Raw genomic sequence first — 26,451 nt, 5'->3', positions numbered from 1 at the left:
AACTCTCTCATCTAACGATTCTTAGAGAATGACACATCACAATTTGTTAGTGTTCCCTTGATAGAGGGAAGTTTTTATCAAGTCTTCTTGATATTTATGGTAAAAAAAAACTATTTTAAAGTTGAAATGATTGGAAAAATCTAATTAAACCCTTTAAATAGTGAATTTAACTTTTCTCATCGAATAAAATTATTGTGCTAACCCAATAGATGAGTTTCATAGTATTTTGTAAAAGGGGTGCAAATAAATCAAGATAAAGGTGCAAAAGAGAAAGCAAATCCAGCATAAAGCCCAAAATGCACCAAGGAGGTTGTCTGACATAAGCCCAATCGATTGGCACCATGAGACAATTTATTTAACATGTTTGGCGTGCATATTTTCAAATTAAATATGAGCTAAACATAGTCTTCCTAGTTAATCAGATCTTCGCCTTAATGAAGATCGCTCAAACTCTTGGAAAATTTGATCATCCAATTGACTGGAGCCCTAAGTCAATTGATTGGAACCCCGCTTTTGGAATGATTTTGAATGTACTTAATCCCATTGATTGCTTGCAAGAATTACACGTTCAAAACCGCCAGGAGGCACGCTATAAATAGGTATTCATTTCTCACTCTTTTTATATCTCATACCTTATCTCTTTTCTTGGTTTCTTGTGTGAGTTTATTCCATCCTCTCCATAAGTATCATCGTGGCCTCGTCAAGAATCCAAAAACATGGAAATACCCCAAGAAGAGATATTTGTTCACTCCTAGTCTAACAGAAAGAAGTCAAGAGAAGAAAATGATGATCCTTAGGAAAAAGGTGATCCAACCATGGTACATGGAAGAAAGCTTTATAAAAATTTACAAACCCTATTCTCAGACTTTTCAAGGGTCACTAAGGGTATTCTTCACAAAGGTACCTGATATAACCTTTCCTAACCTCATAAAAGAATGTTATTCCAACTTATAAATTACAGGAACATCCATATGGTCATCAGTTAGAAGGGTTAAAATAGAAATCTACATATACCACTTTGGTAGAATCTTTGAGTTTCCCTTCCAAGGAGCAGTCTACACATATGAATAATCCTTAGGATATAAGAACTATAAGAGGATCATAGCTCTAAACTCCCTTGTTGTAAACCCCATGGAGAAAAGAATGTTTCTTAGTAAGTCAACCTTTTTAAACCAAAAGTTTGTGTAATGCACTACCTCCTAACAAGAATATTTTTATTAAGGAATGTAAACCTCAACTATGTCATAATAGATGACGTTGTTCCCCTTTGGCTCCTAACACAAAAGATTCCAACAAATTAGGTGGATGGGATATTCCTCCATATGATCCACTCCAAAGAGAGTCAGTCATCTGGACTTCCCTATGGAGCAATGATCACCAAACTCTTAGCAACATTCAACGTTGATACCATGGAAGAAGCTATAGACTCATCCAACCATAGGATCAACTACACAACCCTCAAAGATATAAAGGTCATCATCAAACATGGACAATTGGGAGGTGACACAATGGTTGAAGAAGAAAACCTAGAAGAAACATAAAACATATCAATCAACAAAGTCTTTGGGATATGCCAAAGCATATCCAAATATGTGGAAGAAATCAAAAGTATCATCATAATGAATGACAGTGTTATGGAAAAGAATAATCTCACTTATATGTTTTAGTTTTTAACTATCTCTGGTTTCCTGTCTTTCGCACTACTTTTGAATTCTGCAATTTCCTATTTTTTGTAATTCAATTCCAGTATGATTTAAAATAATAAATTGTGATGTTATTTCCTATTCTAAATGCTTATGTTCGCATATTTAAATTATCACAATGCATCCTTTACCCGACTTTTTGATTTTGACAAAGGTGGTGAAGTATACTCTCGTGAGGAGTAAAGTATACTCTTTACTTAATTGAGGAGGAGTATAAACCAATACAAATATATTTGTTTGTCTCTTTTACCACCTCCATAAGAGATGCGTTATCATCATTAAAAAGAGGGAGAATATGGAAACATATTTTTGCAGGGTATTCAAGACAAGTGATTAAAGCCAAAGAGATCTATCATGGTTTGCCTTTGTCAATGTGATTTTTTATGATGACAACTTGATGTTGATAACTAAAATAAGCACTTAACAATGTAAAATGGTTAAATATGCAACCAGACAAGTTACAGTTTTATGATCACTAGAAACATCCTTCAATCATGGTATTTAACTTGATTAAATATCAATCCTCATATTCAAGGAAGATTAAAGCAAATGTCTATATGATTGATTTACTTGACAAGACTTGAAGCTTCAAAGTGTGAAAGAGAGGAAGTGTGAAAGCTTACCCTGATACGTCTAAGTGAACCGTAATTTGTAAAAATATAAAGAGTTTTATCATAAGGTTATACATCTAATTCACACACATAAACTAACATGTATTTTCAAGCCTTTAGTTATTATGAAATTATCCCTAAAAATATTTTAGAGATATGTTAGTTGAATCAGGAAGTGTTTGAATGATTTTGGACAAAATTTGTAATGTCCAATCGAGTGGCACTCTTACCAGTCGATTAGGTTAGTGCAAAAATTGTCCTTAAATGTTTAGGACAACATATTAAGGAACGACAATGTCTTTGGATCTACTTTTCCTTTTTAACTTTTATAATCGATTTTTTTGGCATCTAATCGATTGAACAAAGTGTCAATGAATGTCTCATTAATTTTGGCCAAAGAAATATTCCTTTTTTGTGCTCACCTTTAGCCTATAAATAGAGGATCTTCCATTCTCATTTTTGCATCCAGAAATGTGAGCATTTTATCTCCCTTCTAACACACACACATTCTCCCTCTCTAAAACATTTTCAAACTTTCTCTCACATATTTTAGCTGCAACAATTTTGGGAAAGTCCTTTTATTTAGTGATAAATTTTTTATTCTAGAAGGGTATTATTGTAAATTTGTTAAGTAATATTTTTATCTTATTTTAATAATTTATCCATAAGGGATTGTTTGTTTGGGTTTAAAGTTAACCCCTTTAAAAGTTTTGATTTTGGGATTTTGATTCTAAGTCTTTGTTTCGATTCGTAAGCTCATCCCGTTCAAAAGCTTTCTTCGGTTCTACATCAGCTCATGACAAAATCTCAATTTGGTTCATGGTTATCCTAGTAAAGACTCTGGTTAGGTTTATAAGCTTAACCTAGTTAAAAGCTTGCTTTGCTTCAAGATAAGTTTGATATAAAATCTTAGTGGTTTATGGTCAATTTGTTCAAAACCCCAGTTCGGTTCGTGAGTTCAACCCGGTTTAAAAGCTCACATTGGTTCGAGATAAACCCGTGTAAAATCTTGATTTAACTTGGGGACTAACTGCTTAATATTGATGTTTACAAAGAATACTAACTGCTTCAATCTGCCATTTAGAAGGAAGGTTAGCCGCCTCTCTCCGCAGTTCATTGTTTGGTTGGAGTTAGCCTGAAACTTCATTTTTCCTTCTATAAGGGGGTTTGAGCGTTCAACCTACTAAAAGCTATTAAGGTTTACTATATACTCTTAAGAACATATCTTGGGGAGAGGACTAGGTCTTTTTTTATTGAACCTCTATAATGAAGGTGCAAGAAACACAAGAAAGGGGGGGTTTGAGTTGGGTTTCTGGATTTAAAAACTTTTGCAGACCAAAATATCAAACAACAAAGATAATGATAAACATAAGAACATAAGTATTTTTATCCTAGTTCGTTGTTAACAAAGTTATATCCAGTCAACCCGCCTGAGTGATTTCTCCTTCAAAAATGACTCAATCCAATAATCAAACTGATTATACAACTCAAAGACCAATCGTCTAGGACTTATTGAGAATTATGATTATACTCTAGTCTCTCGAGGAACACAACTCAAAGACTAACCATCAATGACCTCTTAAGAATTCTGACTACACTTAGTCTCTCAAGAAAATTAATCAAATTTAATATAATAGGTTTTGTGTTTACAAGATGCTTCAATAAGCATATACACAAGTAAGAACCAAGTATTACACTTAACAAGAATATCTAATGAGTTTATGTTCTAAGTGTAAGTGTGAGAGACATTTCTTTTGTATTTTTCTATACATGTATTCTAAGTGTAAGCGTTAATGATATTTCAGTGCATATGTTCTTTTCCAATCTTCAAAGACCTCTTTATATATAGAACAAATAGATTTGTTGGAGGATGAAGTAGGATATATCCTAAAAGTATTTGTTGTATTAAGGTCACTTCATATGTAACAATAGAGTGGAGCTTGCAGCGGAGAATTGGTTAGGATGATGGGACACGAAAAGTTTCTTTTATACAAGGTACAATACTTTAAATAGTAAGTAGATTTGTTTTTGTACTTCTGTCACATCAATCAACATTGACCTTTTTATACAAATTTTCTAGTCAAATACTTCTTATGCAAGTGGATCGAGGTTTAAGTATAGAACATATTCATCCTTCAGAACTTGGAGATACTTCAGTGTCTTTAGAATACCGGGTTCTGAGACTTTCAGAAGCTGGAAGTAATAAACTTTTATCAGAGTTTGTCTGGATGGTTTCAATTTAGAAACATTGATTTGATACTTCATAGTTGACTTGTTTGTATACAAGCTTTTATCCTTTGGTTCAGATTCTTGACATCTCCAGAGTTAGAGTATGTTTCTAATTTTCTGCACACTCATTAAAATAGTTATAATACAAAAAAAATCTCTTACACTTTGTTATCATCAAAACTCAAAGATAGTTATAGAACCAAACATGTTCCAACAATCTCCTCCTTTTTTTATGATGACAAATTGATGTATTTTGATGAACAAATTTTACTTGGATAATCATATGTTAGAAAATGTCAGATATAGGTTTCTAAGCTCCTGCTGAGTTTTATAGAAAGGAAAGATTCTTCAGAGTGAGGTTTGTAAGCTCCCCCTAAATACTTATCATATTTTTCTCAGTTTTTTCATAGTTTTGTTTGTAAGCTCCCTCTGAGTTGAGACTTAGAAAAAACAAAACAATTTATCAGCTTGATTTTAACAATGTTTAGGTTATATTAAGGTCATAAGATATATCATAATCATATTTATTTTCTCCCTTTTTGTCATCAATCAAAAAGAAAAATAATATAGCAAAATAAAATAAAATGCAAAACAAAGAGAAGAAACACGAGAAACGAGAAATAATTTTTCATTGATGAACGAAACAATACAAAAGAAGATAAAAAATAAGAAGACAACAAGAAAAGAAAATCAGGGAAAGGAGAAACTAGAGTGGAGAGAATCCAACACTTGAGGGTCTTAAGTTGTTGCGAGCCTCTAACTCCAAATGGTCTCCAGAGCCTCTGTTAACCTAGCCTCTTGCACATTCTAAATAATACCTTTTTGAAATAACCCTTCCAAAAAAGGTATGAGAGGAGATAATCCCTTGTGAGAGGCAACCATTTTCTGTCTCAAGAAGTTAAAGATTGTGAAGGGAAGGTTAACCCTAGTCCTCGACACGATGAAGAAGATAAGATGCTTGTCAACATAGAGAGTGCATCTTATCTTGGTTGAAAGTTTGACATCAAGAGTTGATGCTAGGTCTTCGAAGAGAGGAGTCACTTTCCAAATTAAAGTAATTCACCGATTTATGGGATCAAACATGACTTAGAAGATCCAAACCATGATTTCTAAATTTGTCGAAGTCGAAGAATTTTTTCAGAAGTAATGGTGAGGGGGCATGTGACTCCACAAACAGAAGACATATTTGAGATTTTGAAAGGATGAAGTAAGATGGAAGTTTTTGAAAGGTGATTTGAGCAAGTGCAAAATGGGATGAAAAATAAAAGAGTTAAAAGTTAGTTTATATAAAGAAGAAAAGAAGGAGATAAAACGATTTAAGAGGGAGTGGGTAGAAGTCTAAACGAAGTAGACTCAATAGGAACCAATGCATACAGCAGTAATAGTCTTTAAACTAAGACCCTCAACAGAGCACGCTTGTCATAAGATATTAAGACTAAACATTGAAAAAAATTAAAGACAGGACATTCAAAAAGACATATAGGAAAGCGGTTTTGAAAAAGTAAATACAATATTTTAAAATCACATGCAACCTAACAATGGGAGGTAAGTAGAGATATTTTATCTTAAACCAAGAAATATTATGCCAATGGGTCACATCAAATGTTTATATGACTTTAACATATGACAATTGTCTTACATTACAACCATGCAAAAATGCTTGATTTCATCATTAGTATTATCAATTTAGAGTTCAGAAGACAGAGAATCCCAAAAGGGTTTTTACTTTGGACTTTCTGATCTAAAGAGCCTCCTAACTTTAGAGGGTTAGATGGTTTATAACCAATTTATATCAAAGTAATATTTTACTCTTCAGAGGTTGCACATTTAAAATATTTTGTTTTATTCTGGACAAAGTTCTATTTTTATATATTTTAGAATAAAAGTAAATATATCTTCGGTAAGGGGTTTTTGTAAAGATGTTAGCCCATTGATGGTCTGTAGTTATAAATTTCAAATTAATTACACCATTCTGAACATAGTCTCTTATAAAATGATGTTTGATTTCAATGTGTTTAGCTTTGAAGTGCAAAATAGGATTCTTTGATAAGCAAATTGCAGAACTATTATCACAAAGAATAGGAATGTTACTCTCATATAGATGATAATCTTTTAGCGGGATTTTCATCTAGAGAATCTGAGTGTTATAACCAGATACTGCAATGTATTTAGCTTCTGCAGTTGATAATGTTATTGTTGATTGCTTTTTGTTGGACCAAGAAATAAGATTGTCACTTAGAAACTAACAGCTTTCATTAGTACTCTTTCTTTCTAGTATATCTCTAGCATAATCAATATCATAATAACCTACTAACTTATAATCTTCAGATTTTCTATAAAATGAACCAAGATTAGTAGTACATTTTAGATGCCTAAAGATCCTTTAAACAGCAGTCAAGTGGGACTCTCTAGGATCTTATTGGAATCTAGTACAAAGACATACACTGAATAAAATAATAGGTCTAGAAGCAGTCAAGTATAAGAGAGATCCTATCATACCTCTGCATATCTTTTGATTATTTGTTTACTTTTATCTTTCTCTAGAATGCATGTTAGATGCATTAGAGTTTTGGCTACTTTACATTCTAACAAGTCAAACTTCTTCAAAAGTTCCCATATATATTTGCTTTGATGAATATATGTCCCTTCTGAATTTTGGTTGATCTGAATCCTTAGAAAGAACTTTAATTCTCCCATCAGACTCATCTCAAATTCTTCCTACATAGACTTAGAGAATTATTTACAAAGAGTAGCATTAGCATAACTAAAACTAATATCATCAACATAAATATGCACAACTAAGATATCATTCTTTAATGTTTTACAAAATAGAGTTGTATCTACTTTTCCTCTTGTAAAGTCATTTTCAAAATAATTTTTTTAGTCTTTCATACCATGCTCTTATAGCTTGTTTCAGACCATACAAGGATTTCTTGAGTTTGTAAACAAAATACGGATTTTTTTGATTTTCAAAACCAGGAGGTTGATGTACATACACTTCTTCAGTAATGTAGTCATTCAAAAATGCACGTTTAACATCCATCTGATAAAAAGTGATGTTATGATTTATAACAAAGGGAATTAAAAGACAAATAGACTCTAACTTGGACACTGGTGCAAAGGTCTCAGTATAGTCAATTCGCTCTTGTTGACTATAACCTTGTTCAACCAGTCTGGCTTTGTTCCTTGCCATTTCTCCTTGCTCATACAACTTATTTCTGAAGACCCAATGGTTCCAATCACATGGGTTTCTTTGGGTCTGGGCATAATATCCCATATATCATTTCCGGAGAATTGATTCAGCTCTTCTGGCTTATCCAGAATCCAGTCAGTGTCCAAAAGTGCTTCGTCAATGGAGGTAGGTTCTATTAAAGACGCCAATTCCAAAAGCATTTCTTTATAAGTTTTAAATGAAGATCTAGTCCATATGGGTTCAGATTTATCTCCCATAAGTATTTTGCAACATTTGTTTCATTGATCATAGTTCTGGCTATTTCTTGTAAAGTTCTAGTTTTCCTCTTTACAACTCCATTCCGCTAAGGAGTTATAGGGCAAGAGAAATCAAGTGAAATGCCATGTTCATCACATAGTTTTTCAAAATATTTATTTTAAAATTATCCACAATGATCACTTCTGACTTTAACAAACTTAAATTATTTCTCATTATGTACTTAGGAGCAGAAGGTAACAAACACAACATGTGACTCATCCTTGTGCTTAAGAAACTTGACTCGTGTCCACATGTTGTAGTCATCAATAATGACTAATCCATATTTTTTACCGTTGACAGAGGTTGTCTTCACAGGCTCAAACAAGTCAATATGTAAAAGCTCAAAAGTCCTAGAGGTTGAAACAACATTTTAAAAAAAAGATGTTTTAAAAAACTTGTCTTTCTGACATGCTTCACAAAGAGCATCTGAAGCAAACTTCAGATTTGGAAGGCCTCTAACTAAGTTCAGATTATTAAGCATTGAGATCCTTCTCATGCTAACATGGCATAACTGTCTATGTTAGGTCCATTGTTTTTCATTCACATACATGAGGCGCTTAACATTTTGATTTTCTAAATCATAAAGTCTGATCTTATAAATGTTATTCTTCCTCTTGCAATTAAAGAGTACATAACCATCCTTCTAACTAACATCTTTGTAGGATATTTTATTAAAGATAATATCATAACCACAATCACTTAACTCACTTATGAATAATAAGTCATGTATTAAACCTTTAACAAGTAATTATATATATATATATATATATATATATATATATATATATACACACATGAGGTAGAGAGCCATTACCAATAGCTCCAGACCCAATAATGTTACCTTTTTTATTTCCTTTGAAACATACAATGCTCCAGGCCTAAGTTCCAAACTTTGGAACATGTGTCTTCTTCCCGTCATGTGTCGTGAGCATCCAGGATCTAGGTACCATGACTGGTGTTTCAACTTTACTGCTAAGGATGTTTGTAACATATATTATTTTATCTTTAGGTACTCATATCTTTTTGAGTCCTTTTTTTGTAAGTTTTCCCTGAGTTTTTCTTAACCGGGGGTTTTTGTGCAGCATAATCATGTGTGTGCCCATAAGTGAAATGAGAGTATAGAGCTTTTGGTTTTATAAAATTTTGTTTAGATTTTGGTTTGACCCTTGAATGTTTTGGTGGAACATAACCAAGACCTTTTTTTCCCATTTCTACTTACTCCATAGATCATGGAAGCCATTTTGCTTCTGTCTATGTTTCGTGCAAGAAATTCTTGAAAAGTCGTGTCATATTTCTTTATGACATTATCAGATTCCATACCTCTTAAAGAATTTTCTTTTCAAGTTCTTTACTCTTAGTTTTTAAAGCAGGGTTATCTTTCTAAAAAACATAACATTTTTCTTTCTGACTAGAATTTTCTTTCTTCAACTCACTAAGGGCTTCAGACTCAGCTACATGGATTCTTTTTAGATCCTTGTGTCTGCTTTAAAGACTCTGAAACTTTATAAGAATTCCAGTGAGACAAGACTAAACATCATAACAAGTTAGATTAGAGAATACCTCAATTTGAGTCTGAATCTGATTATGATATAGAGTCATATGCTTCTGAGTTAGCCATCAGTGCCATGTTTGTCTGCTCTTCTTCATATTTATCCTCTGAAGCTTCTGAGTCATCCCAACTAGCCATAAGACCCTTCATTTTTCTCTGGAATATTTTATTTTAGGCATGATTTTGGGACACTCATTACTATAATGCCCAAGTTGCTTGCACTTAAAACAAGTGACTTCTTTGTCAGCTTCATACTTCTTCTGCCCATAAGTTGACTTAGCATGTCCATTTGTTCTTCAGTGGCCTCTGAATTTTGTCTGGCTTTTCTTCAAGAGTTGGTTGACCCTTCTTGAGAGTAGAGACAACTCATCTTCTTCTTCATAACTTTCTTTAGGCTCCTCTTCTTCAACTTGAAGAGATTTAGCCTTCTCAGATTTACCTTTGGATTTTAGAGCCACATATTTAATCTTTTTCTGAGGCTCATCCTCCTCAAGTTCAATATCATGACCCCTTAGAGCCACGTATTTAATCTTTTGTTGATCAATAATTTTGCTTATTTCAAGCTTAGTGTCACTGTCATCTACATGATGTGTGTAATCATCGAACAACATATTCCATATGTCAGCATCATAACCTAAGAAGAAACTTTTGATTCTATCTTTCCAATAGTTGAACTTTTCTCCATCAATGATTGAAGGTTTAGCAGAATAATGATCTTTATCATTGTTTTCTTATGCCATAATATGTTTCAAAGAGAATGAATCTTTATCTGATATTGTTAAGTGTTTGACACAAAGTAGTCAAAACCAGAATCGGAGTTCTGATGCCAATTGAAGGTGCAATAAACATAAGAAATGGGAGGGTTGAATTGGGTTTTGGATTTAAAAAAATTTGTAGCCCAAAATATCATAAAACAAAGATAATGATAACAATAATATCACAAGTATTTTTATCTTGGTTCGATGTTAACGAAGCTACGTCGAGTCCACCTACCTGAGTGATTTTGCCTTCAAAAAGGACTTAATCCAATAATCAAACTGATTGTACAACTCAAAGACCAATTGTCTAACACTTCTTGATAATTCTGACTATACCCTAGTCTCTCAAGGAAAACAACTCAAAGACTAATAGTCAATGACCTCTTGAGAATTCCGACTACACTTAGTCTTTCAAGGAAATTAACCAAAGTTAATATAACAGGTTTTATTTTTACAAGATGTTTTAGCAAGCAGATATACAAGTTTAAACTAAGTATTACACTTAACAAAAATATCTAATGAGTTTATGTTCTAAGTGTAAGTGTGAGAGATATTTATTTTAGATTTTTCTATACACATATTCTAAGTGTAATCATTGATAATATTTTAGTGCATGTGTTATTTTCCAATCTTTAAAGACCTCTTTATATAGACAACAAATAGATTTGTTGGAGGATGAAGTTAGAGATATCCTCAAAGTATTCATTGTATGAAGGTTACTTCATCTACAATAATAAAGTGGTGCTTGTAGTAGAGAGTTAGTGAGGATGATGAGACGTGATAATTTTCTTTGATACAAGGCATAATACTTTACATAGAAAGTATATTTGATTTTGTACTTTTGTCACGTCAATCAAAGTTGACCTTTTGATCTAAATCTTCTAGTCAAAGGCTTCTTATGCAAGTGGATTGAAGCTTGGGTAGAGAACAGAGTCAACCTTCAGAATTTGGAGAGGCTTCAGAGTCTTTAGAGTATTGGATTCTGAGACTTTTAGAAGCTGGTAGTCATAACCTTTTATCAGAGTCTGTATGTCTAGTTTCAATTCATAAACATTAACTTAATACTTAAGAGTTGACTTGTTTGTAGTCACGCTTTTATTCTTTGGTTCAGACTCTTGACATCTTCAAAGTCAAAGTTTGTTTCAAATTTTCCGCACACTCAGCAAATTAGTTAGAGTACAAAATTATTCTCTTACACTTTGTTATCATTAAAACTCAAGGATAGTTATAGAACCAAATTTATCCCAACATATAATTCTTGGTGTTATTTCCATCTCCCTTAACTCTTTATTTTCCGTATTATTAATTTTTTGCTGCTAATTTATAAAACATTTTAAAATATTTTTAAACTGAAAAATAATCAAAAAATATTTTCAAACTGCCAATTTTTAGAAACTCATAATTCACCCCCTCTTGTGTGGGGAGTCACATGTTCAACACTATTGATTATATATCAACGAATCAAGAGCAGAAATTGCAAGTATATCATAACAAATCTTGTGTTTTGAATAAAAATCATTTGATTTACTCATTTGATATTTACTAACTTTAAAGGAACCAAATTCATAAATCATTATACAATAGTAAAATGAACATTAAACTCAATACAAACAGAATGAAAAATCAAATTTAAACTATACAAATGAAAAGTCTACACAAGTTTGTAAATATGTTTTGGATTAGGTTTTCCTATCGGTCAAACACACAGTTGTCAGAAAATATTTAATATTTAGGATTTTCCTATAGGTTAAATGACCCAACTGAGGGAACAAATGAAACTTTTCCTATCATTTTCCACCTCAACGGAGGAAATAGGTAGTTCATTTTTTTTAATTTAAAAATAAAAACAATTGAAAGGCGCCAAGTGAAAGACTTTTTATATCGATAACTAGCTCAGCCAAAGGAATATGTAGTTTATTTTTTAAATAAAAAAGTCTAGTTGTTGGGATTTGAATGTGTTCCCTCAAAAAAAATTCTTATCGGTTGTTAGCTATACCAAAGGAACATATAGTTTGTTTTTTAAATAAAAATAAAAAGTGCAACCGTTGAGATTTGAAGGCACGTCCTGAAAGATTTTTCCTATCGTTTGTATCTAAATCGAAGAAATATGTAGTTTTTTTTTAAATAAAAGTGTATTGGTGGGATTCAAATACGTGTAGCCAAAAAAAATTCCTATCGGTTACAAAGTCCAACTGAAGGGATATGTGATGCCACTGGTTTTCAACTCGGTCCAATATTCAACTGGGGAGAAAACTTGTTAAGAAATCTACATTTTTTTGTAGTGAATCCATCCACTAGAATAAGCTTCCAAATACCTATGAAGGTTTGGTGTGTAAACCAATATACTATTATTCTTTAAAGGTTTTTTAGGGCTTTGAAATTTGCACATATCAAGCAAGACAAATTTTATATTAAAGATAAGAATGTGTATTCATTGATTATCTTGAATGTATAACGGTATAAAAGTCGCTGAAAATGGAATCTAAAGGATTAAAGTTCATTATAAGCACGGATCTTACTTTTCACGAGACTCGTATGAGAAGGAAGTAGAAACACTTGAAGGTTAAAGACTCTAAAACAATGGTGGATAAAGATCAATTTGAGGTAGAGGCTCTCACTAGTGTAACTAGATATGAGGAAGATGTTTAGGCTCCCACTTCTAATTCTAGGGAAGGCAACCACCCGTGGATCCAAACTATCAGACCTGTGATAGGGTAAGGAAAGAGATGGTATCAACTCAAAGATATAGTTGTGTTGATATAATTTTTTATGATTTAAATATGAATAAAGGGTTTCAATACTTATAACTAAAGATTTTTATTGAGGCGTTTTATAACAAAAAGTGTCATAGATAATTGAAGGTCGTAAATGACAAAATATGTTCTTTGATGAAAAATCAGACTTTGGAACTTATGAAACTAGCTAAGGGGTAAAAGGTAATTAAATCTAAGTAAATTTTCAAGAATAAGAATAAATTCATTCTGAGAATTAAAGAACCAATATATAAAGTAAGACTTGTGGCAAATAATTTTACTCAGGTGAAAGATATTTATTACAATGAAATATTTTAACATGTGGTAAAGTATTGTTCCATAAGAGTTTTTATGACTAATATGAATCAATATAATCTTAAAATGGAATAAATATATGTTAAAACAACTTTCTTACGTGGATACCTTGAAGATAAAATCTACATTGAACAACGTGAAGATTTTGTAAATGACAAGCCTAAGGTATATCTTTTGAAGAAATCTTTGCACAGACTGAAACAAAGTTATTGGACAATTGAATTATCACTTTGATGATTTTTTACTAAAGAATAGTTTTGTGAGAAGTGGGTATAAAAATTGTGTATGCGTAATGAAGATGGATGCGGAAATCATTATACTTATATATGTTGATGATATCTTAATGGAATGCTCTAGTACGAAAGAGATCGTTAAGGTCAAATAGACATTGAATGAAAAATTAGAGATAAAATGTTTTGATGAGGCTAAGAGGATTCTTTGGATGGATATTATGAGAAATTAAGAAACGAGTGATTTGTTCTTATTTGAATCTAGTTATTTGAAGAAAGTGGTGGAGTGGTTTAAAATGTTTGATGTTAAAATTATTAATGATCCTTTAGGTCATCATACAAAGATTTTGATCATGCAATATTCTCAATTCGAGTATGAAAAGAAAGAGATTGAGAGTACTACATATGCAAGTGAAGTTTAAAGCGTCATGTATGAGATGGTTTGTAGCATATCAGATTTAGCATATTCCATTAGTACGGTAATATGTTTTATTGCAAATTTAGGTTGAGAGCATTAGACAGTTTTGAAGGGGGTGTTAGGGTGTATGAATGGATATTTAAAGGATGGTTTTAATTACACAAAGAAAAGCTTTTTGAAGGGATGTTTCAATGTTGATTATGCGGGGAAATTGGACACTAAAAATCCTTATCATGTATTTGTGTTTACATTGTTTTGAATGGCGGTTAGTTGGAGGGCATGTCAACAATTTATTGTAGCTTTATACAACTCAAGTGGAATATATTTTCCTAGTTGAAGAGTTGAAAGAAGCCATTTGATTATGAGGCATTATTAGGGAGTTAAAAAATGTTTAAAAAATTGACTATCGGAGTTTTTTTCAAAGTTTTTCGATACACGATAAAAATTAAAAAGTATTTAAAAATCAACTACCGAAGTTCTTTTGTAAAGTTTTCTGGTACACAAAATAAAAGTTAATGTTAAAAACTAAGTATCGGATTTTTTTAAGTCTTCTGGTACTCTAAATAAAAGTTAAAAAATATTTAAAAAATTGACTAACGAAACTCTTTTGCAAAGTCTTCTGATATACAAAATAAAATTAAGAAAATATTTGAAAACTGACTACTGAAACTCTTTTGCAAAGTCTTTCGGTACACAAAATAAAAGTTAATATTAAAAACTGACTATCAAAACTCTTTTGCAAAGTCTTCCGTTATACAAAATAAAAGTAAAAAATATCTAAAAATTTGACTACCGGAACTCTTTTACAAAATCTTCCGAAACACAAAATAAAAATTAAAAAAATACTTAAAAAATAAAATAATTAATTAATTAAAAATAGATATCAACAAAGTTGATATTTTTTATAAAATATAGGGATATAGAAATAAAGATGGGGTATGAGGTAAAAAATTTATCCACATGCATGAACATAACATTTATAATAATTTGTAGTTTGTTCTTCCCACGCTCTTCACCTTTATAAAATTCAAAAATATCCTTAGAATAATATAGAAATTAACCCCGGACCCAACCAATACATACCAAAACACTTTATAAATGAGTCACTCATATTTTGCTACAAAACAATTTAAAAGTTAACTTTCAGACGTCCATAATACACGCCAAAATACTTCATAAGTGGGTTATCCTCATTTTGCCAAAGGATTAATGAAATGGTGAGTCTGAAAGTTAACTTTCAGACAAATTCTACACACATTATGAACTCATAATAGTGCGTTTATTTTACAACTCAACGGAGAATCTGGATGTTAAATTCTAAACTAACATTTGGGATAATAAATTTGTTATAAATTTGAATATTTTAATAAACCTTATATTTTAAATCATTTATACATAATATGCATAGTTGTTAAAGTAGTGAGACAAAAGTAGATTCAACATGTTTGAATTCTAGAACTTCTGGGGCAGCAACAAGAGACACCACTCTACCATATATCAATCTTTCTTGATTGTCAGACATTTTACCTTTTAACTAGACCAGAAAATCATATCATAATCAAAGAAATCAAACTATAAAGACAAAATCAAACAAGCTATGAATATCAAAAAAATCCAAAAATTAAAGTTAAATTCGTATAAGAAAACATAACAAAATTAGTTGCATTTTAGATGCGTACGAATTTTAAGTTCCGGATTTTAAAAACATTATTGATTTTTCACAATGGTGAGTGGATGCGGAGAGTAATACCCTAATTTGTAGAAGGCCAAATCCAAGTAGATGGATGTAGGTTTTCTTAACTTATAGGCATGTCACAATCACTCATATTAGCTTGACTGACTCCAATCTAGCAAATAGGACAAAGCACGAGATACTACTACATATTTATCAGAGACCAATAATACTTGAAGAGTCTTGGACTTAAATTCAAATATAATTACTTAATTTGGTTTTATGACAAAAACTATATTGAATAAGTACTGCGTAACATAACAGTATACTTGATACATTTCAAATTGTTAAAGGATAATATTCAATTATAACTATTATCAAATAATTCATATAAAACTATTTAACCGCTTCTACTTTGTAAAACGATATTACTTGTACATAGTTTTTATAAATTGCAAAACTGCATGTTTCCATCTAGATCTGCTAGGATGAGCGACAGAAAAATGTCATCCTCCCGATTCCATAGGGTACTCTCCGAGACTCACTTGCCTAAGATGAATGAAGTAACCTCTTATACTCTCCAAAGGAGCCATGGAATGGTGCCACTCTTCCCTCGGATACAATCCATAGCTCCTCCACGCTACCAGAGATGAGATGCTCATCGTGACTCACCTGTCAAATAGCAGAAGTCAATTTTGACATAAAATTGTTAAGAGCATTCTGATCAAGTAGTATTAAAAGAATGTGGTGTTAGCAGAACTGAGCATTCAGCATACCATGAGAATGCCTCCTTGGAACAGCACAAGACCTTGAATCAGCGCCTCAACAGCATCCAAGTCCTACAAACATTGGTTCTATAGTTTAGCTACTCGATCTAGATATCATAGTACCCGGTACATATAGGATCAACTTTGATCATCACAAGAGACATATTCACTTTATCTAAAAGGATTTTCCATCGGCTGAGTTTCATATGGTCATACCATCATAATTAAAGCAACACAATACAAGTTCTTGGGTTAAATATGAATTAAGTTCCCTATAAAATGGATAAATTTTGGTTTCATTCCCTAAAAAATTTCTTATTTGCTTTTCATACTTGCAAGGCTTATGAATTACATCCTTTGACTTTTATCCTTTTAAATGAGCAAATTTTGATTTTAGTCTCTAAACTAATATTTATTTTCATCCATCCGAAATCACCGGTTATGGTCCCAACGTATTCATTTCTGGGAAGATAAATACTATAATTTATAAGGGCTCAAGGATAAAATAATCAGTAGTCACATGCTGACATGGCATCTAGATCATTGAGTGAGATGGCCAGGCGGCCTCCAAACGTCACATGCTAATAGCAGGTCTCACAACAGCAAGAACCAAAACAATATACTATAGGGACAAAAACATCTAACATTATGTTCTTTTATACCTGTTTAATCTTAACTTATAAGGCCGTGCATTAAGCAGCGCATGCCTTGTATTTAGGCAAGGGGAACACACACCCCGCCACGCATGTCCCCTGTCCTTGATAAAATTCTCATAAAATGTGTATATAGATATATATTAAAAATATATTTTAATCATTTCAAATATATATTATTTTATTGTTTTAAACACTCCAAAAAATAACTACGAACGAATAACTTAAATTACTGATTTTTCAATTTTCTTTCCAACTTATTGGATTTTAGTTTATCATTTTCTTACCCAATTTTTTTACAAAAGGCTTTGTTCGAGACATAGTATGAATAGCTTATGAGAAGTTCCAAACCCCTTAAAAGGAACTTTAACTATTCTCAACACGGAAGTTGTTCAGATATCATTTTCAGATGAGAAGATATAAGAATAAACATGATGAGAAAAACACAAAAACAACAAAGACTATAGATTCAGAATACTTTGCCTGCAACAAAACATGATAGTAAACAACTAATAAGAAGTAATAAACAATGTTGGAGAGAACTACCAAATGATTGGATGGCTCATCAAGCAATATTATGTGTGGCTTCTTAAAAGTTATCTTTGCGAAGGCAACTCTACTTTTCTGACCACCTAGCAAAGCATTTAGAAAAGTCAAGATATAATGCATAACAAAAAGGTATACGCACACACTCAACATTGAAAAACTACACCTGACGGTATAAATGGGTTGAAGTTCAAAAAATATACCTGACAAAGTATACATCGGTTGAAGTGCAAGATTTCCGGTTACACCAAACGAACCTAAGTGACCACGAAGTTTCTGCTCTGGAACTCCCTGCAGAAAATTCCAATAAGCAAAGTAAATAATATAATTGCATGTACAGGCAATGAAGTTCTAAAGAAACACCTGTTACAGCCTAAAATCCACATTTCTAACCTTATTCCTCCCATTAAAAAAAAAGTAAATTTTAACTTTGTAACAAAAAATCTTAACATATGCAAAAAAAAAAAAAAACTAACAAATAAGAACTTGTGAATCTTAACTAGTATTCAGTTCATTTTGCATTCTTTACAACTTTACAAGGTTTTTAATGAATCTCAGTCTGCATCAGAACATGCAAATGTGATATATAGGTTTTGCCAGTCGGTCATAACCGCCTTAGCAGTCAATTGTAGGCACCATTTGTTCACAACATGACTGCGAGTCAGCAAGCACAATTTGAAACCATACTTTTTCTATAAAGGTAAACTATGATTTTAATGAAGGAAATTCCGATTATAGTCAACCAAAAATATTTCAATTGAAGATAACTCCCTAGAAAAACAGTTAATTATCTTTAAGCATAAGGCACTCACAGGATAGCAGCGCATCATATAGAGAAGAGGATTTGAGGATAAGTCAAGTCCATCAACATGGTGCTGACTGAAAACTGCTATACGAACCTGTAAACAGTGACAATGTGTAAACAATTATCCAAAATAATTCCAAAACATGAAAAAGATGTCATAAAGACTGAATAAGTCTCCATTCTGATAATTTCTAGCTCCTGAATGTTATTGTAGTAAAATAAAGCACTACCATTTTTAAATCACACAAATAGTTTTAGAAATATATCTGATTAGCAAAATACAAGGATAAGACCTATGTGCTGACCTTGCCATGGATTAGAAGAAGAAAATAAACACATTCAAAAAATTAATTGCAAAATCATGTAAGAAGCAGAAAATAAAGTCCTTCCTCCGTCTCATAAAAAGTGTCATATTTGACCAATGCGTGATTCTTAAGAAAATGATTAGATGTGTTGATTTTAATGACAAAACTAATATCATTTACTAGAATACCCTTATTAACTATAGTTAATAGAGTAGTTGAATAAAGTGAAAGTTAATAAATAGGAGTATGGTAATGGAAAATCAGGGGTGTTCATTGGTTTGGGCAAATCCAAACCAAAAACAATGGTGTTTGAATTGGGCATTTTTTCAGTTCGGGCAAGAACCAACCAAACCAATGAAAATCAATGACAATTGGTTCGGATGTCGATTTTCAATTTTCTACCCGCAAACCCATCTACCCGAACCAACCATAACTAATTATCATGAAAATTACTACAAAGCATTCAACTTGAGAAGAAAAAAGTGAAATGTCGTATGTGGACAAGTTATGCTATTTTAACGTGTTGTTAGAAAACTGTTAGTGTATTGTACTAACCGAGCATAGAGCTATGAAACACATTCATTATCATACTAACTCAAGTGACTAATAATAAATGTTGCATTGGAATTGTAAAGGGACAATTATTTTGAGACAGAAAAAAGTGCAAATGAGACACTTTTTATGAGGCGGAGGGAGTACAAAACATTATAAAGTATGTGATGGAGGTGAAGCAAAAAAGAAGTGGCTTCTATTAGTAAAGCTGTAGGACAGTTTTACTGCTGTAATATAGATTACCTTGGCAGAACGGAAGACAGTCCCAGAACTTGGCTGTAGTTCCCCAGCAATTAACTTAAGTATAGTAGATTTACCAATACCATTTGGTCCAACCACTGCAAACATTGAGGATATGATATAAGTACATCAATATTGCCGGATCATGTCATAAATTTAACAATATTACCCGACATGCATAAGTGTATTGAATACTATTATGCCAAAAGATGCAACCTATGAATGACATGCCCGTCACATGTTGAGAAACAAGGCTGTGACATCATAAAAATTAATACTAGAAAATGCTAACAAAATTTGAACCGCATGACGAAAAAGAAAAAACATTCATAGGACTAGGATATGCATTCTTACTTGCAATACGGCTGTCAAGATCAATCCCAAAGTTCAAATTCCTAAATAGAATGGGTCCTCCGGGATAACCAAATGATGCATCACTGCACACACAATCAAACAATTCCAAATTAGATAAGGGATAAGGCCTAAGCTGTGTGCACGGTATTTATAAATCTACATCTACATTGTTCACAAAGCAAGTAAGATAAGAAAGAAATGTTCTACCTGAAGCTTATAATAGGTGCGCCTGGTCTATCATCAGGAGTTGGGAACTCAAACTTGTAGCTACACTCCACCATTAAAACATAGTTAAACACTTAAACATAGATAAAAGCATTCTGAACTTTTGATGCAATAAGTGATAAAAGAATAAATAGTAATTCATACTCAGGATCATTAATAATTGCATCTACATGGCCCAATCGATCCAGAGCCTGAAACATTTTTCAAGAAAATAAAAGGTTATAGACATGAAATATATCTACTTAAATGATTAAAACATAAGATGAAAAACAATCAAACCAGTGAGCATATAGACAATACAAAAAAAGCATATACATGCACACAAAAATTTGGGCATTTTAATTTATAAGAAGGTAAAGTGGCAATAACAAGTACCTTGATTCTAGATTGAACAAGTGATGCCCTCTTGGCATTATAACGAAACTTGTCAATGAAGGTCTGGTAGAAAAGCAAAACATCACATGTCAGAAGTCAAATAGAATCTTGAATAAAATGATACACATGCACCACATGCTCTATGAATTGCAAAACCTAGAAATTTTCTGATGGTAGTATAGTCAGGAAGATGTTAGAATATCTTAATATAGTAGCATATCGTATATGATAGAGCCTGTTTGTTTACACCTTTTTATTAAAAAAAAGCATTTTTTAATGAAAAATATTTAAAAAAAGTATGCTAACTTATTAATTCTTGAAAATAGCAAATAACAATTGAATTTATACTTACAAGACTACAAAATCTAAATCATAATAGTGCTCTTTTTCAAAGCTTGTTCAAGTGCACCATCAAACAGTTAGGAGCTAGCAATCTTAGAGATTTAGGAGTATATATCTATAATTAGGATTGAATTATTGAACTAATACTTTTTCAAAGCTTATCCAAGCTCACAGCCAATTAGGAGCAATCTTACGAAATAACTTGGGAGTTTGTATATATGTAATTAGGAATTTAGGATCCAATCATTGTAATTAATACTAATACTAATATAAATAGAGATCATGCTTGGATAGTCTAGAGATACAATTCATCCCTAATAAGATTTTTCGTAGCATTAAGTTGGCCAATAGAATTGCATCAAGGTTAAACCCTAAGCCCTTATACTTTTACTTTAGTTTTAGATGTACTTTGAAACACATACAAAAGCTAACATCGAGATGTATATTTTATATAGATGATCTAGTTCTACTTGGAGAGTCGAGGGAGGAATTAAATGAAAGGTTGGAGACTTGCAGATGAGCTTTAGAAGCGTATGGCTTTCGCTTGAGTAGAAGCAATATAGAATATATGGAATCTAATTTTAGCAAAAGACGAAAGTTTCTACCTTTTAAAGGGGAAAGTTCGAGATCATATCATACCACAAGTTACACGGTTTAAATATCTTGGATTCAACAACAACCACCAAGCCTTATCCCACTAAGTGAGGTCGGTTGGTTTAAATATCTTGAATTCATAGTACCAAACAATAGTGAAATAAAAGAAGATGTAAACCATCAAATTCAAGTTTGATGATTAAAATGTAAGAGGGCCTCAAGTGTTGTAACTTGTAAGTGATACGGAAGTAATGCTCAGACTGAAGGGAAATTTTATCAGACGATTGTAAGACTGGCGATGTTGTACATAATAGAGTGTTGGACATAGTGTTGGATTGTGTGACACTCAATGGGATGATGTTATTAAAAACATTTGATGCATTAAATGTCATGGAAAATAAAGAAACAAACCACGGTTGCCAAATTGAGGTAGAAGTTGAACATTGAGTGATAGTAACCATGTGAACTCATCTAGTTATAGTTCTAGCAGTAACTCAGAATTTATAGTTTGTGAATCACAACCAACAAAACTCATGAGACGATCAAGTAAGAACATTGCTACTTTGGTTGAGAATTAAATAATTAAGCACGAGGAAATTTATTGCTACTTTGGTTGAGAATTAGATAAAATTCAGTCCGGGATCACAAGAAGCATTTGTGAACTCTAATGACCACTTTGCAAACATTTTCACCAAGGCCCTTAGATGTCCCTGAGTTAACTAAATATGTGACAACATTTGTACGTGTGATTTATACAGACTAACTTGGAGGGAAGTGTTAGAATATCCTAGATATTTTAGGTAACATATCATGTGCATATGATGGAATCAATTAGAAGCTGTCTTCAGAATAAATTTAGGATTGTATGCACATGACTAGGACTGCATCTTTGTCATTAATATTAAATACGCATAAAGACCTTGAGTGGAATGTCTAAACACACAATTCGGCCTTAACCAGATCGTTCATAGTATTCTTGACTCATGTCTTACATCAAAATCTTGTTTTTCCAATACAGCAATGGTGCAGGTTCAAGTATTTAGTACAATATGCTATACGGTTACTCGATCCTTTGCTTAAAATAAAATATATGGGTATACCTGTATAACAGTATATATTAAATAAATATGTATGTTTAATTTGTAAATAAATAAATAAACAAAAATTATCTTTTATCTTTGTGATATCTTATCTCATCCCATTTCCAAGTGTCAACCCTTTCCTAACTCCTTGTGTAATGATTTTGAGATTGGCAGGTACTTTGACGGTAGCAGATATTCAAACAAAGAAAGATATACCATAGTTGGCATGTGATATGACCCTACGTATAGTATCATATCAAATACAATTGCCAATTGCATACTTCACCAGTTTAGGAGTCTGTCATAGTGTTTTTCTATTAAATATTATAACCAGTTTAGGGGTTTGCATCATAGTGTTTTTCTATTGAAAATACATTTTGGAAGCCAGGTTCCACACATCATCATGCCATCTGTGCAGTAATCTGTAGCTTTCTATGTTAGTATACTACCAGAGCACAAATTAATGTGCAATATTCTAAATATCAAGCCAGTAAACTAACATTACTGACCTAGAGCTCCTAGTAGCACAATAACTTAAAAGAAAAATAACTCAAATACAATGGGCTACGCACAATAGTTATGATAAAATAAAGAGTGTAAGCTCCCACCAAAATGGAAGTGAACATACTTGTCTTATTACTATCGTACAATGGGAAAACAAACCTCGGAATTAGGTAGGAAGAAACATAAAAATGTCCATATAAAAAGGATAACTTTACAGTAAAAAATAATACCTGCATATGAGCTCTTGAGCGCTCATGTGCCTCTACTGCTTTTTGTTGGTTTTTAATCTGTTCTTCTCGAGTCCTCTCAAATGTATCATAATTCCCTTTATAAGTGGTTAGCTTTTGGTTTTGTAAGTGAATTATATCAGTAACTACCTGGAGATACAGTTGAGAAGAATAACTAAAAAATATGTCGGGATTTAGACAATGCACTAAATCAACGAAACATCTAATCAAAGCAAGAACAACTGGTATATTACCGTGTTTAAAAATTCTCTAGCATGAGAAACAACAATAAATGTTTTTGGCCATTTAACCAAGTACGATTCAAGCCATAAGACAGCGTGAAGATCAAGATGGTTCTGCAACAAGAAGAAAAATAGAATAATGTTCCAAAAATTCTATAAATTAAGGGATAAATGAATCTAAAGTATGCAGATCGTGGAAAATAGAGGTTTGTTCAAATTCACAGTGCTGCAGCCACAATTTGACAACCCTTTGTACTAAATTGTGTATTGAACAACTGTAGTTTGTTAAAAATTCGCTACGCTAGAGCACTGCAATAGACATTATATGACAATACTGAATGAAAATATAAAAGAAACTTATAAATTATAATGATGAGTTACCGTAGGCTCATCAAGAAGCAACATATCAGGCTCTATAAACAGTGCACGAGCAAGAGCTATACGCATCCTCCACCCTCCAGAAAATGTTTTTGTTGCCTTCTTCTGCATCTCAGGAGAGAAACTCAGACCCTGAAAATACCATTGATAAGTAAGATGATGATTTGGGAAACTGCCATCCAATAAATAATATGAATTCAACTAGCTCAAGTGACTAATATAAAATAAGGCCTGCGAACAAACAGCTTTGATAAACTATAAACTATGATACAACAAATTACAATTAAACCCACCGCAAGTATAGATGCTGCTCGTGACTCGGCAGCATCAGCATCAATTAACTCAAGCCTCTTGTATATTTGCTCAAGTCTTTGTGAAATAGCATCTCCTTTCACACCTCCATTTGCATCATTGCCCTTTTCGGTACTGTCCTCCGATTCTCTCTATCAGAAAATCACAACAACATTGTTAGTTGTGAACTTACAATTTGTCATACTTATACGCATGTATTTCATGCACAGTCTACAACATTGATCCACTATCACCACACTTAAAAGAACAACATAGGGAACCTGTTTGGCTATTAATTGAGCTTCTTCCTCCAGAAGTTGGGCTCTTTCAATGTCAGTATTAAGAACACACTGTAAGGCGGATGTATTATCACCAACAACTTCTTGCTCAACGTGCAATATCTGACAATTCCTGGGAATGCCATCTATGGCATGCATGGCCATATGCCTCAGGAAAGTTGTTTTTCCTGTACCATTTCTGCCAACAAGCCCTGTGTTGAGATTAGTTCAAACTGAATTAGTTTTGTTAGTTGGACTTAGACTTGTTAATATAGTTAATGAGGGTTAGTTAGAAAATAACTAATCAAGCACTACAAAGTGTGCTTATGTCTAAGCAGAGTAATATCAATAAAAAAATCTCTGATTAATCAAGCACTACAAAGTGTATGAGTTTTATCCCCAACACTCAGCTTCAACATCACAAAGAACAAACAAAAAAACAAACAATTCATTGTATTCAGTTTGATTCAAGTCCATGTCCACACTGCATAGAAAAAAGAGAAAGAGGGCAGTAAATTTCACCATAGTGTCTTCCAAAAGAGAGTGTAACAGAACCATCAACAATGAGATCATGGCCACCAACAGAGATAGTGAAATTATCCATATGAATATCCTTCACAGTGTGTCCACCACCGCTCTCGTGCTTCACACACGCAACAGGCATCCCTGCTCTCACCGCTTCCATCTCCGCCAAATGCAATTGGAACTTTGCCTGTTCACAATCACTTGCAAATGAATAATACCAACAAAGAATAAAAAACTGTGAATGAAATTTAATTTAATTGAGATTTGGAACCTCTCTCTGTCGTTCGTCTTTCCTCTTTCTCCTTTCGATCTTTAATTTATCGCGTTCAGATAAGAGAGGACCGTCAACAGGCTCCGGCTTCCTCTTCGGAGCTTCACCGTCGTCCAATCCCTCGTTCATACGAAAAGGCGCGGCAAGGCTTCGTACTGTTGGCTTCGCCTTCACCAAACCGTGCTTCCCAAACCTGTCAGAAAGTGTGCTGCATACCTAAATGAAATGAATCATGGTGAAACCAGTTAGTTGCTGGAGTGGTGGTGTGAATGATTAAATCATAGATAGATAGAAAGAGAGGTGAGGATTCACGAACGGAGCGACACTCTGAGAAGTCGGGGACACATCCGGCGGCGACGAGGAGATCTCCGAGAGCATCGAAGGCGCCTTCGCCGTCGAGTCCAAAGTCGAAATCCTCGTCGGCGAGGACGTTAACGATGTAACTGACAATTGGTTCATCGACGTCGATGATTCCATCTCCTAAAACCTCATGAACCACTGTTCTCGCCACCTCCGTCATGTTCCGCTTTCTTACTTTCAACTCACGACGGCTTCACCTCTGTACTGCAACCTACTGTTTTTCCTTTTTAGTTTTAGGGGTAAGATATTTCAGCCTAACACTGCAGTCGAATTTCGCCGCATTCACGCTGTCTAGGCATTATGAACCATTTGATCTTGATCGTACAGTTAAAAGAAAACAGATTTAATTTTAACAAAATTATCAGCTTTAAATCAAAATCGTCCGATCTTGATCGGACAGTCGGCTACGCTTGAATGTGTGAAAGCGAGGTTTTTTAACTGCAGGGAATCTGGGCCATAAGAATTACACAAAATGGCTATCTCTGATAAAAAATAAATAAATCAAAATTGCATTTGAAGTGATTTAATTTAATTCTCTCTCTATCTTAAGAGTGATGATACTCTAGACTTATACTCTCCCACAAAATTTTCCTACATTTCTATGTCCAAAAGTTGATAATAAACGGAGTCAAATATAATTAGAATTTCAATTAGATAATTAATTTATTAAATTTGGTTTAAGAACTAAATAAATTGAATTTGAGTAGGAAATCGTTAGTAATAATTTGACTTTTTTTTATCTATGATCTATTAAAAGATTATGTCCTAGAATTTATCATTACACTATTTTAATTGGGTAATGCTAAC

The 26,451-nt window shown here is 32.7% G+C and overlaps 1 protein-coding gene across 1 annotated transcript; it reads right to left on the bottom strand.

Moving 5' to 3' along the window:
- Positions 1–15,971: 15,971 nt before the first annotated feature.
- LOC127083411 (ABC transporter F family member 3) lies at positions 15,972–25,984 on the bottom strand. Its single transcript, XM_051023723.1, has 18 exons — positions 25,601–25,984; positions 25,285–25,500; positions 25,011–25,200; positions 24,492–24,700; positions 24,213–24,362; positions 23,923–24,051; positions 23,554–23,655; positions 23,303–23,449; positions 20,551–20,613; positions 20,320–20,366; positions 20,158–20,217; positions 19,951–20,033; positions 19,600–19,694; positions 18,507–18,593; positions 17,898–17,985; positions 17,695–17,780; positions 16,505–16,567; positions 15,972–16,400 (listed from the first exon to the last, which is right to left on the bottom strand). Exons 1-18 carry the CDS (start codon positions 25,802–25,804, stop codon positions 16,278–16,280), a joined length of 2,142 nt encoding a protein of 713 aa, XP_050879680.1. The 5' UTR covers positions 25,805–25,984; the 3' UTR covers positions 15,972–16,277.
- Between the last annotated feature and the right edge of the window lie 467 nt (positions 25,985–26,451).

Source organism: Lathyrus oleraceus, chromosome 5 (assembly GCF_024323335.1).
Source record: "Lathyrus oleraceus cultivar Zhongwan6 chromosome 5, CAAS_Psat_ZW6_1.0, whole genome shotgun sequence".
Classification (NCBI taxonomy): domain Eukaryota; kingdom Viridiplantae; phylum Streptophyta; class Magnoliopsida; order Fabales; family Fabaceae; genus Lathyrus; species Lathyrus oleraceus.
The sequence above is the reverse complement of the archived record's forward strand: the minus strand, read 5'-3'. Positions and strand labels throughout refer to the sequence as shown.